We start from the raw sequence: 16,921 nt of genomic DNA, 5'->3' as shown, positions 1-16,921 counted from the left end.
CTTGCTGAGCTCCAGGTACAGTGGCCTCAAAGTGCCAAAAGACCCTATGCGTTTTGCTTTATTCTCGGCTTCCTCAGGGGCTTCTATTTGGTTATTTTAGTCCCATAGTATTTAAGCACTTTCTCTGAACGATTCAAAGTGCTTCAGCTTAATCCAATCCCCCTAGTAATTTGTGGTTTTTAACATACATACTAGTAGCTGGCAATGGACATAAGATTAACCTAAAATGGTGGTCACTGTGTTAAATAGTAATACACAAATGTACACTTTATACAATAAAAAAATCTTAGTTTCCTCAACACTAAACATATATATAAATACATTTTAATCATATCACAAAATATTAATATAATACAACATCAATTTAATCAAATTAAATTTGTCATTGATGTGAATTACTACAATAGAAGAAACAGAAGAATAGTTAGTCATCCATGTTCAACTGCTCTTTATTTGTACACAGCAGAAGTCAGACAGATTGTACAGCCCTCCTTTAGGGATAAGGCCTTGCAGGCCCCATCCAACTTCTTATCCTCGGTGTTGCTCAGGATATCACACACACACTCCCACTCCTCAGGGGGAGGGGAGACAGACTGACTATGACTTCTTGGAGAGTCTCAGTCTAAACCCAGGGGATGGGCTTGTAACCCTGCCCCATAACAGGGCAGGTCTGATTCTGGTAGGCATCACATTAACTGCATGTGACCCAACCAGTATCCTCCCTAGGATGACACTCTCTGGTTGTTGCTAGGTCCGCCCCTGGAAACACTTACTGTATCCAAGTCTGCAATAGCACACTAGGCCTTCATGAGGAATTAACCCTTCCAGTGCCTGTCCCTAGGATGACTTATACTGTTAGTGGCCAAGAGAAATAATAGCGACTGGAGGCTATGCTATAAATATGTAGCCAGGTCACCTGATGGCTACTATTCTGCCCTTGGGCTGGCAGTAAACCCAGGTACAATCAGGTTGCCAGTAGTTGATATGGGGTTTTCCCCCTCCAAGGAGCTGCACTTAGTGACAGCGGATGGCGGTGACATCAGGCCTGGGCATGACCAATCATGAGCCAGACCTGGTGCCCTCCTCCAAACCTGCTTATGGGCAGTACCGCCGCAAATTTAGTAGTTGTCCTTCCCCCACTGAGGAAGGCAGGTCGCACAGTGGAAAGGCTGAGATTGGGCCTTCTCCAATCCTCTTCCCTCCGGGGGAGAATGAGTGTGGATCACACCTCTGCCTCTGCTAGGGAGGTGGGGAAGAGCTAGGACGGCTGCGGGTGCCTTTGGCCTGTAGTGGCGGTCCAGGGACCATCCTTTAGTGAGAGCTGAGAGTACTGCATCGGGCAGAAGCCTGCGGTGTAACTGTGCGGTACAGAAGACAATAAACCGTTCCTGTTATATACCTCCTGCCTGGTGCGTGATCTTACTGGGGGGGAGAGGTAATAGTTCTACCGTGGAAGATCACCATCAGTTCCCTGGAGCCTACGGCAGATGGAGGCGCTGCACTGCTAAAGATATATGTGGGGTATAAACCCCAGAAGCCTAGTCCTGTGTCCCCACTACCATCGGCGGACGACTCAGCCCTCCTGTTGCCAGCAGGTATATGCACCATACACCGTAGTAGTGGACAAATCTCCCACTGGGTGGGGGAAACACTGTTACAAATACATAGCATAATATGAAGCACCACAGCTGACAAGCTGCTAAGGAATTGCTAACCACTAAGGCCGCGTCCATACTCCATGCGATTGGCCCCAACAAATGGCCGTACCTCTATGAGGCAGAGCACGTGATGAAGCACAACGGCACGAGCATGTTTTCAGCCGACAATTTTTTTTATTTTGTCACGCGGCGGTTTGGTCACGTGAGCAGTTCAGCCAATGAGGGCGAACCGCTCACGTGATGTCATGGGCACGCCATCGACACGCTTCCCCATCATATCTCCCCATCATATCTCCCCCTCCCCATTCCAAAGGCCACGGATCGCCTCTGGGGTAGGCACACACGACACCGCGTGCCCCTATTATATCCGTGGCCTAATGCAGGGGTGCTCAACTCTAGTTCTCAAGCCCCCCAACAGGTCAGGTTTTCAGCATATCCCAGCATCAGCACAGCTGGCTCAATCAGTCCCTGCTTCAGCACAGGTGGCTCAATTAGTCACTGTTTCAGCACAGACTGAGTCTTTGACTGAGCCTCTGAGCCATCTGTACTGAAGCAGGGATATCATGAAAACCTGACCTGTTGGGGGGGCTTGAGGACTGGAGTTGAGCTCCCCTGTACTAATGTACAACGGCACGTCAGCACCACGTAGAAATGTGACTATAAATCCTCCTCAGAAAGCAATCCACTGTTTTTCCTTTGTTTTTGTGAACTTGTTGTGAGAAACAGGCAATGAAATCTGAAACATGCAGAGAGCTACAAAGGCCGCTGCTGTGCTGCCTTCCCCTGCATTCTTGTATAGAAGAAGGGTGTTCCTTTCCTCAGAGAGGCAGAGAGAGAAAACGAGAACGAGAATGAATGTGAACTGTCCAAAAGGACCGTGAGAAAACAGGAAGCCTTGAAAAGTACAAGAGAAAGCAAAATGAAATCTATTTGCAAAGCCATTCCCATGGGACATGTGAACCATTGTTAAGAAGGCAGTTCATGCAGTTATATCCTTCCTTCTTTCTGAGGAGGAGCGGTGTGCCAGAAGGCTGCTATCTGGTCATTGCCTTAATCCTGCTGAACATGGGCCAAAAAAGTGAACACCATCAAAATCCCTTTGAGTTCTCTGCCATGTTGGCAGGGGGTATGTCAAAGCCAAAACATATTTCATTTGTTCTGGCTCCATTTATAAGATGAAAGCAATCCATGCACTGTCAGACAAATCAAGTGTTAACATCTCACTGTGTGTGTGTGTGTGTGTGTGTGTGTGTGTGTGTGTGTGTGTGTGTGTGTGTGTGTGTGTGTGTGTGTGTGTGTGTGTGTGTGTGTGTGTGTAACCTCCTCATTTTCATCTTTCTGTTTCCTTTATAATAATCAACTAGAATTAACTAACATTTTGAAAAAGTAATAGGCGTAAATACCCCAGTTTATAAAAAAAAAAAAGCTATGGAGACACGCTGTGCAAGTTGTTGCTTGTTCTCTAGCACTTAAGAATGAGCTGTATGGAGAAAAACATAACCCATTAAAACAATCGTTTTTATAACGTTAATAAAACAACCCAGCAGGGTTGTCCTGCTGCAACCAACTGGTTTCTGCACCTTCATCAAGGGCAAAAGACAGACACTCACTGGACACAAACCCATGTAAGCAGTGAACCAAAAACCCCATGTGTTTCGTAGAGAAAATGTCATTAAAAAAGTAGGTGTAAACATATCCTAACTAATATGTTTATCGGGTCGTTTAAAAAAAAGTATATACGAGAATCCTATTCATTATGATATATCCAGTGTGTGTCTGTCCCTAACCCCGATGAAGATGCACTGAAAACTGTTAGGTTAGAGCACAACGGTATTTTCCTCACATGTTGTTTTTTATTAGTCTCATAAATAAAGTTGTTTTTATTTTATGTGGGAGCTGTTTTTCTCGAGAGGCGATACCAAAGGGGTTTTACAGGTGAAGAATACTAACCTGGATTAGTCCAATGCAAACACTATGATAACATAGGTGCCTAATTGCATTGTGACTGCTCAAGAAGCTAAATGTGGGGTTTGAATCACTTAGGCCAGATTCACTATAGCCTCCATTAGTGATGTTAGGCCTATGGGCTTATTCTATAAATTGTGAGATTGTCGAAATGGGGAGCTCGCCTCTTACAGAATAAGCCCTTCAGATTCACTTCTAATAGGAACATATATTAATGACGGTTATTTTTTTTTATTGAAGTACATGATAATGAACATGGAAATATATTGTGAAATATATCATTCGTACTACAGTAAAATAGTCTGCTGCTTTTGTTTCTGATCCCCTTAGAAAATGATTTGAAGGGTACTGCTACAATTGTTTCATAGTTTTGAAAATGTAGGTCCAAAAGCATAACTCCAATAAAGCACCAAAAACAAATACTGTACCGTAATTATCAAATAGATCTTCTTCTGCAAAGAGTGTGTAAGGAATGCAGCAGATATTCCAGAGATATTCCAGAGCTGCAATAATTAAGACTCTGAGGATTATTCTATATCAGCTGAAGCGGCCGATCGAGGCATTTTTGACCAAAATTCCCTATTCCTTATTAAAGTCAATGGGCAATTTCGTTCCGAAAACAGCCGCTTAGACTGATATAGAATAATCTCCTACATTAAAATGACATTCCTAAAGTAATCACAGAGCATGAGTAGACATTTTAAGAGGTCACAAACATGTTTACATTATTGGGGGGTGTTTTTAAATCCGGAAACAAGGGGATTATTTTATGGGGCGTATATGACAAAGATGGAAAGCAAAGACACTAAACACAGTTGTTCTCTCACCTTGCACTTGAATGGTTTGACATCTGAGTGGACAATCATGTGTGCCTTGAGAGTCTGCTTCTGAACAAAGCTCTTGAAGCATAAATGACACTGATAGGCTCTGATGTTTGTGTGGATCAGGATGTGCCTCTTCATGTTGGCCAGAAGGGTGAACTCTCGACCACAAATGCCACATTTGTGCTCTTTTACACCCTAAATGCATCAATAAAAGCAAACCAGTTATAGACTTACCCACACTAAAGTGTTGTGCATTAATAACCGCTCATTTGTTTTCATTTGTATATATAAATACATTTTACACCATATTCATTATGCAGTTATCGCATGTCTAAACACTGCAAAAACATCTTTTTTGTTTCTGTGATATGCACATTTTATTTATAGTTTGATCATTGGAGTGTTACATTGCATATCAATTTGAAGGCGATAGTCTTCCTCATATAGGCAAATTTGGGCTTTGCCGAACAGGGAGAGGGAGATTTTATCCCCAATCCTTATATATATATATATATATATATATATATATATATATATATATATATATATATATATATATACTGTACACACACACACACACCTCCCTCATTAGAAGTATATTCCCTTTCCCATTTAAAGGTAAACTACGCCCTTTATTAAATATAGCCTTTTCTACACGTGCTTTTTTGTACCTCCTTCCCAGTTCCATGCTCTTTAATATCTACCCACTTGAATAGATGCAGTTTGATGCTCCCAGACCTACACTATTTCCATGCCAGCCACAAGTCCTCTTGTTCCTCTGTGCAATCCTCTCATATTGTCCCCTTATAAATTGAGTACTAGGTTCCTTCACACACACATATACTGTAGGCATCCTATATTCCTATAATCTTTCCCTCTCAAGATTCTCTCCTTTCTTTTTCCCCTTGACATCCCCAACCCCTTCTTTCTACAATACTCGGCTGAATTCCCTCCTTTATACCATCAAATTCATAAGCTGCCCTGCAAAACAAATATTTATTGAAAGAAAACTATCCTACTTCATGCTAAAGGGCTGAAGGAATAATGTTGTGGTGAGAACACATGGTCATATTATATTAAGTCTCCTGTCCAGCACTGGAAGACACTCCACACCCCATTGACTTCAATAGCCGGCAAGGTGTCTCCCTGTCAGGGACGGTGTCCTATGGGAGAAGACTGCTTAGTATATATGGCCAGTTGTCTTTCATGCAGATAAACCACCAGTGTCAGTTCTCCTTGTGCCTCAGGCACAAGAAATACTTCAGTTGTGTGTGGGGCAGGGACCTTCTGTACCGGTTACATTCTATGTGCACTGCTGAGTACACTGTCAGTAATATATCACAACATTTCTCTCCGTTGTCTTCTCCACGTTATAGTAAGTGGTTGGGTTTCTATCTTGGCGTCAAAGACCTGGTTCTTTGCATGTGTAACTGACCCCCTTTTCTAATCATAAACTTCCTGAGCAGAGATTCACACTTTATATGTGTATGCAAACGAATTAAATTATAATACATTTAATTATGTTTTCTTCTTTTTTCCCCCCTCCCATAATGTATTGCAGTACAGAATATATTAGCACATGTTCTTAATTAGTAGTAATGACAAAATGTCAATATTCCGCTTTTTTTTGTTGTTGTCCTGCAGCAATAGTTTGCATGTCTGACTTACCTTATGTGTTAGAGCATGCTGCTTGAGGTGATGAGGCTGCACAAATTCCATGCCACACTCCGAGCAGATGTAAGGGCGGATGTCTTTGTGCTTCATCATGTGATTCTGCAGCTGGCTTGGGTACTGAAATGTTTTATTACATTCGCTGCAATTGTACTGTACGGGGCCTCGATGAGCTGTCAAGTGTCTTTTCAGCTGTGCCAAGGTTGGAAAGTCAAGACCACACTCCACACAGATGTTTTCTCGGCCGCTCTCATGCTTTGCCTCATGGACTTTGAGTTCACTGGGATAGGCAAAGCCTCTGCCACAGATTCTGCAGGTGTAAGGCTTCACATCACTGTGCTGCATCATATGTCGTTTAAGGTGGCTGGTCTGGGTGAAAGCTTTGTGACAAACGTGGCACTTGTGAGGTCGGGTGCCTTGGTGTGTCAACATATGAGTGTGCAAATGACTCAGTTGTTTAAATAATTTCCCGCAGCGGGTACAAGCATGAGGTTTAATGCCACTATGTCCTAAAATGTGTGTTACCAAGTTATACTTGGATGTGTAGGACTTGTCACACATTGGGCATTTCCATCGTTTCTGATTACCCCCCACATCAACATAAAAACTGTCATCAATCTTGATGTTGACATCTACCCTTTCAACCTTCTGTTTATGGTCCTCACTTTCACTGATGTGGGATCTGCTAGTGGTGTGCTCTTCTGGTCTCTTTATGCCAAAGGGATTCCTCAAATGAATGCCCTGTGAGGGCATATGATATGGGAACGTCATACCAGGGTGGACATTCCGAAAGTAAGGGTAAGAGGGATGCAGGTATAATGATCCATTGGGCCAGATTACATTTGGCCTTACAGGTTCTTGTTTTATGGTATTCACCCAAAACTGATCCATTGTTCTGTAGAACTGAGCACCAATATTACACAAGTCTATCATTTTGGAGTTGTAGTGTGGCGGTGGAGGTAAATGATAAATCAATGGAATGTTAGTTGGTAGAAAATGATTGTCTTCATCCACTATGTGCAACTGGGCTTCAAGATCTGCTGTGTCAACTCCACGAGGCATCTTGGTGGGCGAGCTCTTTCTTTTCCGCGAACCACTTTCCAACACTTCATGAAAACGATGTAAGTCTTCTGTAGGATGGTCATATTGATACTGTGGAAACTGAGATGTGTATTCCTCACCAAATGGTTCAGGTTTGCTGTACTTTACAATTGAAGGCCGCGTATGCCGGCAGTGTGAATAAAGTGGTGTCTTCTTAACCTCTGTGTTAATGCACAAAGCATGACTTTTCATTCCATATATATCTTTCTGCATTGTCTGTCTGAAAGAGAAAAATAAATATTTTGCTTATTCCAAAATGTGTTTAAGCATGTATGCTACAGTATATGTATAATTATAACTTTTTGGAATTTACATTATATTTAAGATGTTAAATACAACAAATTCTGATAGCTATCAATTCGTGATAAACACCCCAAATGCTGAATGTTCAGACTGTAGTCACATTTGAAGTACACCCACAATGTGAAACCATAAGTTTCCATGTGCTTTTTTTATACTGTATGTGAAACATGGAGTCCAAAGAGACTTGCATCCCATACCGACACTATACTGTTGTTAAAATATATTTACATTTTAGAAAATGTCAAGACATTTGTATTTATTATTTATAGTCCACCAAACAAAATTGATTTACAGTACATCAAGTCTTAGCACTGTTGGTCCCTGTGAGGTTCTGCACGGGTTAAATGTGGTGAAAATGTGAGTGATCCTGCACACTTACCTCGCCACAGTAAAAGCAACTAAAGAATTAACTCAATGCTCAACCTAATACAGGCTTAGAATATAAACTGAGGTGCAGCTACAGTAAAAGCCATTGCACACACTTTTCGCAAACGTTCTATTGCTTTGGAGTATTTCCCCCTGCAATGCCTTCTATAAAAGTTGCTCTATTTAGATGCATTAGGCTGGTTCTATACTGCCGGGGCGTGCTACGCTGTGCGTGCGCACGGCAGTTATAGATGGCTGTGGTCAGCCAGCCCTTCTATACATGGGCCGCGCGCGCGCACGGCAGGGAGCGGGGAGCCGACAGACAGCTGCGAAGACGGTGGGAGGGATGTATGTGTGTATGTATGTATGTGTGGATGTGTTTGTATGGATGTGTGTGTGTGTGTGTGTGTGTGTGTGTGTGTGTGTGTGTGTGTCAATGAGTGCACAAATAAAACATTTTTTATTTAAAAAATCTTATTTACATCATTATTTCACTCACACAATCTATACTCACACACACATATACATATACACACACACACACACACACACACACACACACATACTCACACACACACACACACACACACACACACACACACACACACACACACACACACACACACACACACACACACACACACACACACACACACACACACACACACACACACACGTATACATATACACACACACACAAACACACACACACACACACACAGACATATATACATATACACACACACATATACATATACACACACACACACACACACACACACATATACACACACTCACACACATATACATATACTCACAGACACACAGACACACACACACACACACATATACACACACATATACATATACTCACACACACACATACACACACATATACATATACTCACACACACACATACACACACATATACATATACTCACACACACACACACACATACACACACACAGTACCTGTCGCTCCTGGCAGCACTGAGATTCTATACAAACAAAAAGCATCTGGCAGGTGCACGGCCGCAACCAGTATAGAACGGCCCTTAGTTGACTCTTTAACAGTTCAATTATGCTGCGTCTATTTTTGCTGGGGTAAATGGCTTACAAATATGTTTTGTCCGAAATGTTCCACACGGAGAATGATACAAATGCATGCAAAGTCACAATGTTTCCTCAGCTTAATTTGCATATACAAATTGTATGGGTTCTATTGTTTCACTTGCAACCTACAGTGGTGATATGTAACACATTGGGTTGAAGGGGCTGTGTAGTGTAGGACCAAAGTGTCGGAATGACTGACATATTTAATGGATTGAAAGGTTAGTCTATGTAGGAACAAAGTGATCTAATGACAGTGCCACGTTGAATAGGTTGAAGGGTTACTACCACATAAGAGCACTGTGATCTAATGATAGTAAGACACAGAATACCAAAGAAGATAAAAACTCTGGCATTTGGGGAATTCATACTTTCAAAGAATACAGGGTGAACAGTCCTGGTAATGGCCTTTACCAAGAGTTATGTACCCAAGGTAAGTTCAGGGTCACACTAGCTCACTGGGGACCTGGTAAAATCCCCTCTGGGCCCTGTCATCGAGGGGGTAGCCCGGCAGCCCTCAGCCCACTCTCTTTTTTCTCAGTGCAGATTGAGCGGAGATATCGCTGATGCGGATTAGAGATTCTCCCCACTCGTTACAGTCAACTGTATAAGGACCGAGTGCTGATTAATACTGCCCACTACTGTCCTGTGCTACTGTAAGTACTAGTTTCGTATGTAAGAAGAGGAATGGGGGTACATTTCGCAATATTCATCAGCACACCCCCCTTAAGCAGCGAATCGGATGAAGATGCTCTGATTCGTGACTGCAATGTCACTGCTCCATGTCCACCTGGAAGAGAAAGGCAAAGGTACTGTCAACCCGCATGTCACTCCCCACTCTCCCCCCCCCATGTAGATACTATTTACATTTGTAGACCTAGCGCAGTCCATTTCTGCGAAGGCCCGCACGCCAGAGGCCCCCCGACATAGTAACTACATTATGCCCTTTTGCTAGATTATTTTTAGGGGAGATCACATTCAGGATCTGAATGTAAGAGGAGCACCCTCTCCTTCTGTTAGCGTCACCTCAATCATGCGATCACATAATCGTGTCTTGCTGGAGGGGCCTTGGCACGCTGATTGAGCAGGCCCTCCAGCACTCAAAGGGTTAAATGGATGGTAACGGGAAATGAAATGGTTCTTTCTGATACATGTTATTTCTCTCATTCTCAATTCACTTTTTCCATTCAGAAGGAACCAGCACAGCCTCCATTTCCTATTGCTCATCTCATATTTCCTGGATTCTTATATATTTGTTCTCAAACAAATGAAACACCACCAGTATAGCAGAATATGTCCAGGGATTACAGTGTTTCGTGTTTCATTTCTCTTGTAATATCAGTGTTTATTGTTTTGTTTTTTTCCGGAGTTTTCAATTTAACGGGAAAAAAACAATGTTAATCAGTGTTAACAATAAAACATTTTTTTTTTATGACCACATTTTAATTTGGTGTTTATCAGTGCACTTTTATAAAATGTCTATACTCTCCTTGTGTTTCCTTTATCTCCTAGAAACATACACCAAAACCTTAAAAAAAATCTACCTTCTGTCTACAGCTCACTACGTGTAAGAAAATCGGATCGGAGGCGTGGCGGGAGGTAGGGCTAGTCCCTCGCTCCCATTGGATGCGAGTGGTCACGTGACCGCTCCTCCGCTTCTCTGAGCGGCAAATTTTAAATTTGCCTGTCTCGCCAAAATATCTGAGCCTCCGCACACATGCGGAAGCGGCTGCTAAAGCCGCGCTGATGACAGATGCAGGGGGTAAGTGCATCTGCTCAGCACGGCTCAGCAAGGCTCACCGTACAATGTCCCAGGCCTTATATTGATGCACAAATTAAAGGGGGATAAATAAAAAGGGAAAAAAACGTCAGCTTGGACTGCTTCTTTAAGAGTACCAGCAACAGATTGACTTGATATAAGATTGAGTTGATAGAGTAGTGTATGGCAAATTGAAAGTAGATACTGTCATCTAAAACAGGGGTGCACACACTGGGGGCCACGAGATTCTTTTGGAGGGACGTGGCGGTTACAGAGGTCCACGCTCTTCCCTGAGGCATTTTAATTCAATGCCGGGGACCGCGCGAGGCCTCTGTAACTCATCTTGATTGAGCCGTCTTCGAGCAAAGCGGTGTCAAATGATGCCGCGGGGTGACGTGACATCACAGGACCCCGCGGCGTCATTTGGCGCCGGCACAAAGCTAAGGGGGGTGCGAGCACTGGGTGAGAGCAAGCAGGGGGCGCAGCACCAAAAGTTTGCGCACCCCTGATCTAAACCATGTAACCAGTCTCTCGAGCTGCTGGTTACAGAGCACAAGAGATCTAAGAACATATACTGCACATTAATCATATTCCTTTATAAAAACTGTCAAAATAAGTTCCTTATGTAGCCCCGGTCTTATTTTGCCTCCAGAGACCCCCTCTGTAGCGTGCCGAGCGATCGCGGGTGCTGCCGGAGGCAGCGACGGACCCGCCGGCACAACGCAAAGGTGGGGGCCGGAGCAGGGAACGCTCCGAGTCCCCGGAGTCTCTGCGGCGTACCCGGTTAGCGGGGGCCGCCATGACAGGTTGCGCGAACGTGCGCATTGGTCGCGCAGGCGCAGTAAGGGTAGCGCACGTGGTCCCAATGCTAAAGAGGTCCTGAGTGGACTACAATTCCCAGCAGCCTCTGGAATTGCCCTTTCACCCACATCACGTGCAGCCAGCCAGCAAATAGGGTTTTGCAGCTTCTCCTATGGAGGAAGGCTACAATGTTGCGGGGACCACATTTGGCAGTCGGAGCTGGGAGCAGGAAGGGGGAGGAAGGGTGTAGGGAGCAAGTGGCTCCTACACCAGGTAAGGTAGTTCCCCAGATCCCAGGCAGGCCCCAATCCCCACCAGGGTAGTGGGTAGGTACTGAGGGAGGGCCCCTAGGTTAGGGACTCTGCCCTTAGGTGTGAGTGTGCAGTCTTGTCAGTGTCACGGCTGGTAGTGCTGTGAGCGCTGACAAGTAGGCACAGCGTGTGTGTGCAGTGTAGATGCAGGTATCCGTGTGAGTGCAGTGGGTGGCTGCAGGTACCGAATGAGTGCAGTGGGTGCTGCAGGTTCCGTGTGAGTGCAGTGGGTGGCTGCAGGCACCGAGTGAGTGCAGTGTGTTGCTGCAGGTTCAGTGTGAATGCAGTGCGTTTGCTGCAGAGGTTAGGGAGAGGTTAGTCAGAGGGGACCCGGGTGGTGAAGAGAGAGGTAGTGTGGGTGCAGGGGGTCAGTGACCCACCTGCATAGGACAGGCTACCCCGTAGGCCCCTAGGAGTGTTCCCTGAAGACACCAAAGGTTGCTGTGCTGTAGGGACGGCCTATAGTGCAGCGAATGTCACGGTAGTTCACGGAGTCAGATAGGGACTCCATTGACGCTGCGTTGCATGCAGAAGGTTGGGCGCTGCCCTTCGTTGCGGTTGCAGAGGCCATCTTGTTGGGGTCTTCCCGGACGGTGGATCCTGGATGTCGGGCCGGAACTCGACAGATCCTTTGTGAAGCAGTTTCAGATCCGAGCACTGGAGTGCTCGGCAGGTACTATATCAACAAGTGCACCAACACCGGTCATCAGGCGCTGATCCCGCCTTAGGCTAAACTCTTTGTAGGAACATTGAGGGAGTGGTTACAAGACTGAGCCTATACCATATAGTACCATCACATTATATATGGACACGGTGTGTGGGGCATGCGGTGAGGGGACGGAGACGTTGCCCCTGATGAGTGGGCAGCCACTAAAGTTATACCGTTAGAGTATAAGTATGATAAGTGTTATTGCTAATTGCATGTTAGAGTGATAAGGTTGCATGCATTATCATATACAGTAAAGTTGGTTGCATCACATATGTGTGTATGTATTTCTTGCCCAGGGGAATCTCACATCACGGGGATCCTGGGTAAGTGGAGGCGCTGCACTAGGTAAATGTATGAGTGTTACCTCAGGCTCCCAGCTAGCGGAGGCTCAGATCTCCTGGAGCCGCAGGTGTTGTACAGCGACCAGTAGTTCCTTTGGGAGGGTTCAGAAAAAGGGCTACACTTATTAAAACATAAAACACAGCAACAATTCACCTGGTCCAGGTTTTCAACAACACAAAATGCCAGGGACACATTCTTTATAGGGTTCTGGACAAGTCGGGACCAGTTAGTAACAGAAGATTATTCTCGTGTCTTCTCTGGAACAAATCCTGTGATCCAATGTTAGGGTTTTCCCCCCAAGGCAAGCCGGGAAACTGCACAGAGCTGCAGCCGCACTCTGTCATGATAACCCTCATGTCAGTGCAGAACCTACGGTCCCAATAATAGCAACAACAACACCCTGAGCTTCCCCAACCCATTATTATATCCCCTTCCTCCTGGTAGGTTTAAGAGATTACCAGAATAACAGCCCTCTCTGTAGGTCTTTGGGGCTTCCCAGAGCAACACAACATTTTAACAATGTTACAACGTCCCCTTGTAACTATTTACCTCAACAAGTTGATCCCCTTCCTATCACATAACACACTAAAAGTAACAGTCCTACCTATTCATTAGTAATGGCCAATGGACATACCCATACAGTAGGTCCATTACAATACTGTTTTTATATGATAGTTACCCCATTCTTCCTACTCTGTATTGTTTTTCACATCTAAATGAGACTACAGGCATACCTCGCATTAACGTACGCAATGGATCCAGAGCATGTATGTAAAGCGAAAATGTACTTAAAGTGAAGCACTACCTTTTTTCCCACTTATCGATGCTTGGGTACAGGTAGAGAGCCGGTATTGCTGTTCAGGACGTGCTGACAGGCGCATGCGTGAGCTGCCGTTTGCCTATTGGGCGAGGGGAATCAGCGAGTCACTACTACGGCGGTCTGTAGGGCAGAATAAGTGTCCGTACTCGCGAAGCGAGCGTACAGACACAGGGGTATGGTGCTATTGAAAATATGTCCTTACTCGCGAGTGTCCTTAAACCGGGGTATGCCTGTATAAACCCAGCCCCATGAAGACAGAGAAATGCACTTGCCTTCATTTTGTATGGCTCCCAAAAGTGGGTGCAAGACCAATGCGACTGACTTGGCAATGCAAACAAATGACCATAATGACCACATGTGTGGCTGCAATGGGGTTAAAAGAGAACTATCCATTTTGGGATGTCGTTTAACCGCAATGTACATGTAGTGTCATAAATATAGTTTAGCAGTAATAGGGAATAATAATGGTGAGGAGGATAAGAAGATCAAATTCATGGGGGGAGCGAGCAGTCACCTCCCCTTGACCCTTCAGAGCAGACTCCAAGAATGGTTTCACAACTACCAATTAGCCATGGCTAGCATATAATGGAATAATGGACTTTGTAGACAGATAGCAGGAGGTGAAATAAATAAGTATATGCATTATACAGTAGTAAATTGTTAGTACTCTGGCACCCATACTAAGTATCTACATAGGATCAGGGAAAAATTATCACGAGAAAATTATCACACGGGGATTAAAGATGGTCTCTTTTTTTTTTTTAATGAATAATATCATTTTCAGAGTTTACTGCATCTTAAAATGCACTTTGGGAATATAATGTTTGAATAGTATTCTTACCTACAGTTCAGCAATACCGGAGACTTTAAATCAACAATGAATAATATTTTATTTTACTTATCAAATACAATTTCAGCTGGCTATGTTTACTTCTGTCATATTCTGCTCATAAATCAATCATTGTTGAATTAAGCAACACTGCTTTAATCCTCGCTACTGTCTATAGAGGTACTTATCCAGCAAGAAATGTTCTAATGTCAACACTTCTTTCCTCTAAAACTAATTGGAGGGCCTCCCTGCAGCATGGAACGTGCATTCAAAGCAGCAATACTAACTATTTGTTTTTTTAGTTTTCTTTTCCCCCTTTATATTTTTGCAGGGTAGGAACAGAGTGGTCCTCCAGAGATGAAACGTGGTATTTTAACCTCCGGTTCCGGAGATACTTACCAGTGAAGTTGGTGGAGTTTAGGCTCAAATATGTTTTGATCAAAAGATGCAGCTAAATTACGCCTTTGTTAAAAGAGTTAACAAAATGTAAAAGTTCACTGATAAATGTCAAGTTAATATGGGAGGAGCACAGGGTTTCTGTATTTTGTTTTCCATAAATGTGAGGCCCCTTTCATTTCCCTAACAACACACACCCCCCATCCCTGACATGTATATAATGTTACTGATACATTCTGTTATAGGGGTAGGTTTGAGCTCACCTTTCTCTGTTTTGCTACATAGTTTGGTGTGGAGGTGTTTGGCCTCGTTTAGGTTATGAGCTCCTGGTCAATTCTCCAATTCGCCAATTCGCCAATTCTCCAATTCGCCAATTCTCCAATTCGCCAATTCTCCAATTCGCCAATTGGCAAACAGGAGTAAAAAAAACTTCTATAATTTGATAGTCTAAAGCTCCCTCTCTACAGAAGTACTGTAGGTGGTAAGTGTCTGTGTGACATAAAAAAAGAGAAGTATACACACGCACACACTTTAAGTTATGGTGGGTGAAATAGGTGACAAAAAACCTCCACCGTATTGCATATAGCAAATAAAAAGATAACTTGTGAGCACATTCACATGTCTTAGGCAGGTCTGCAACCCTGCCTTTCACCATTATTACACAGCATACAGTGTTTCCACTGCAACAAGGGATTCTGGGAAATGACATGCAAATGAAAACACGTATCACCTTTTGCCTGAAAAACCATTGTTACATGGAGCCCATATAAGCTAATGCTCGCTGTTAACACAGCTTTAAAGCACAGCATGGGAATCAGATGCAAAGCTAGAGAAACCACTCACAGACATGTTTCAACCTTAATGGGTCTCATCAGTGTGAGGTTGGTTGTACTGGCTTTGTACATTTTCAAGGCTGTAGGATTTACCATACACATTTTAAGTTATGGTGGGTGAAAAAGGCAACAAGAAAAATCCACCATATAGCATATAGCAAATAAAAAAATCACTTGTGGGCACATTCACATGTCTTAGACAGGTCTGCAACCCTGCTTTTCACCATGTGTGCTCATTTGCTTGTCATTTCCCAGAATCCCTTGCTGCAGTGGAAGCACTGTATGCTGGGGATAATGGTGAAAGGCAGGGTTGCAGACCTGTCTAAGACATGTGAATGTGCTCACAAGTTATCTTATTATTTGATACATGTAACTGTGTTTTCCCCCACCCTGTGGGAGATTTGTCCATTACTATGGTGTATGGTGCATACACCTGCTGGCAACAGGAGGGCTGAGTCGTCCGCTGATTGTAGTGGGGACACAGGACCAGGCTTCTGGTGTTCAAACCTCACATATCTCTTTAGCAGTGCAGCGCCTCCATCTGCCGTAGGCTTCAGGAACTGAAGGTGATCTCCCACGGTAGAACTATTACCTCTCCCTCCAGTAAGGTCACGCACCAAGCATGAGTTATATAACAACAGGAACGGTTTATTGTCTTCTGTACAGCACAGTTACACGGCAGGCTTCTGCCCAATGCAGTACTCTCAGCTGAAGGATCGTCCTTGGACCGTCACTACAGGCCAAGGGCACCCACAGCCGTCCTAGCTCTTCCCCACCTCCCTAGCAGACGCAGAGGTATGGTCCACACTCACTCTCCCACGGAGGGAAGAGCACAAGGGAAGGCCCCAATCTCAGGCTCCCAGTTGTGTGACCTTTGTTCCTCCGTGGGGGAAGGACACTCCTAAATTTAGGGCAGTACTGCTTTTAAGATCTGCCAGGAGGAGGGCACCAGGTCTGGCTCATGATTGGTCATGCCCAAGCCTGATGTCACTGCCTCCCGCTGTCACTCAAATGCAGCTCCTCGGAGGGGGAAAACCCCATATCAACTACTGGCAACCTGATAGTACCAGGGTTTACTGCCAGTCCAATGGCAGAATAGTAGACATCAGGTGACCTGGCTAC

At 44.3% G+C, this 16,921-nt stretch overlaps 1 protein-coding gene across 1 annotated transcript in view; it reads right to left on the bottom strand.

Annotated features, from left to right (window-relative positions):
• Positions 1-16,921, bottom strand: part of ZNF366 (zinc finger protein 366) — a 64,699-nt gene that overhangs the window by 21,733 nt on the left and 26,045 nt on the right. Inside the window, exons 2-3 of the mRNA XM_075591895.1 lie at positions 6,116-7,439; positions 4,451-4,642 (exon numbers count right to left, since the gene is read on the bottom strand). Coding sequence (XP_075448010.1) covers positions 4,451-4,642; positions 6,116-7,432 — 1,509 coding nt within the window. The 5' untranslated portion in view covers positions 7,433-7,439. The remainder of the gene's footprint in view (positions 1-4,450; positions 4,643-6,115; positions 7,440-16,921) is intronic.

This window comes from Ascaphus truei, chromosome 1, assembly GCF_040206685.1.
Source record: "Ascaphus truei isolate aAscTru1 chromosome 1, aAscTru1.hap1, whole genome shotgun sequence".
In the NCBI taxonomy this organism is placed as follows: domain Eukaryota; kingdom Metazoa; phylum Chordata; class Amphibia; order Anura; family Ascaphidae; genus Ascaphus; species Ascaphus truei.
This window is presented reverse-complemented; position numbering and strand designations above follow the sequence as displayed.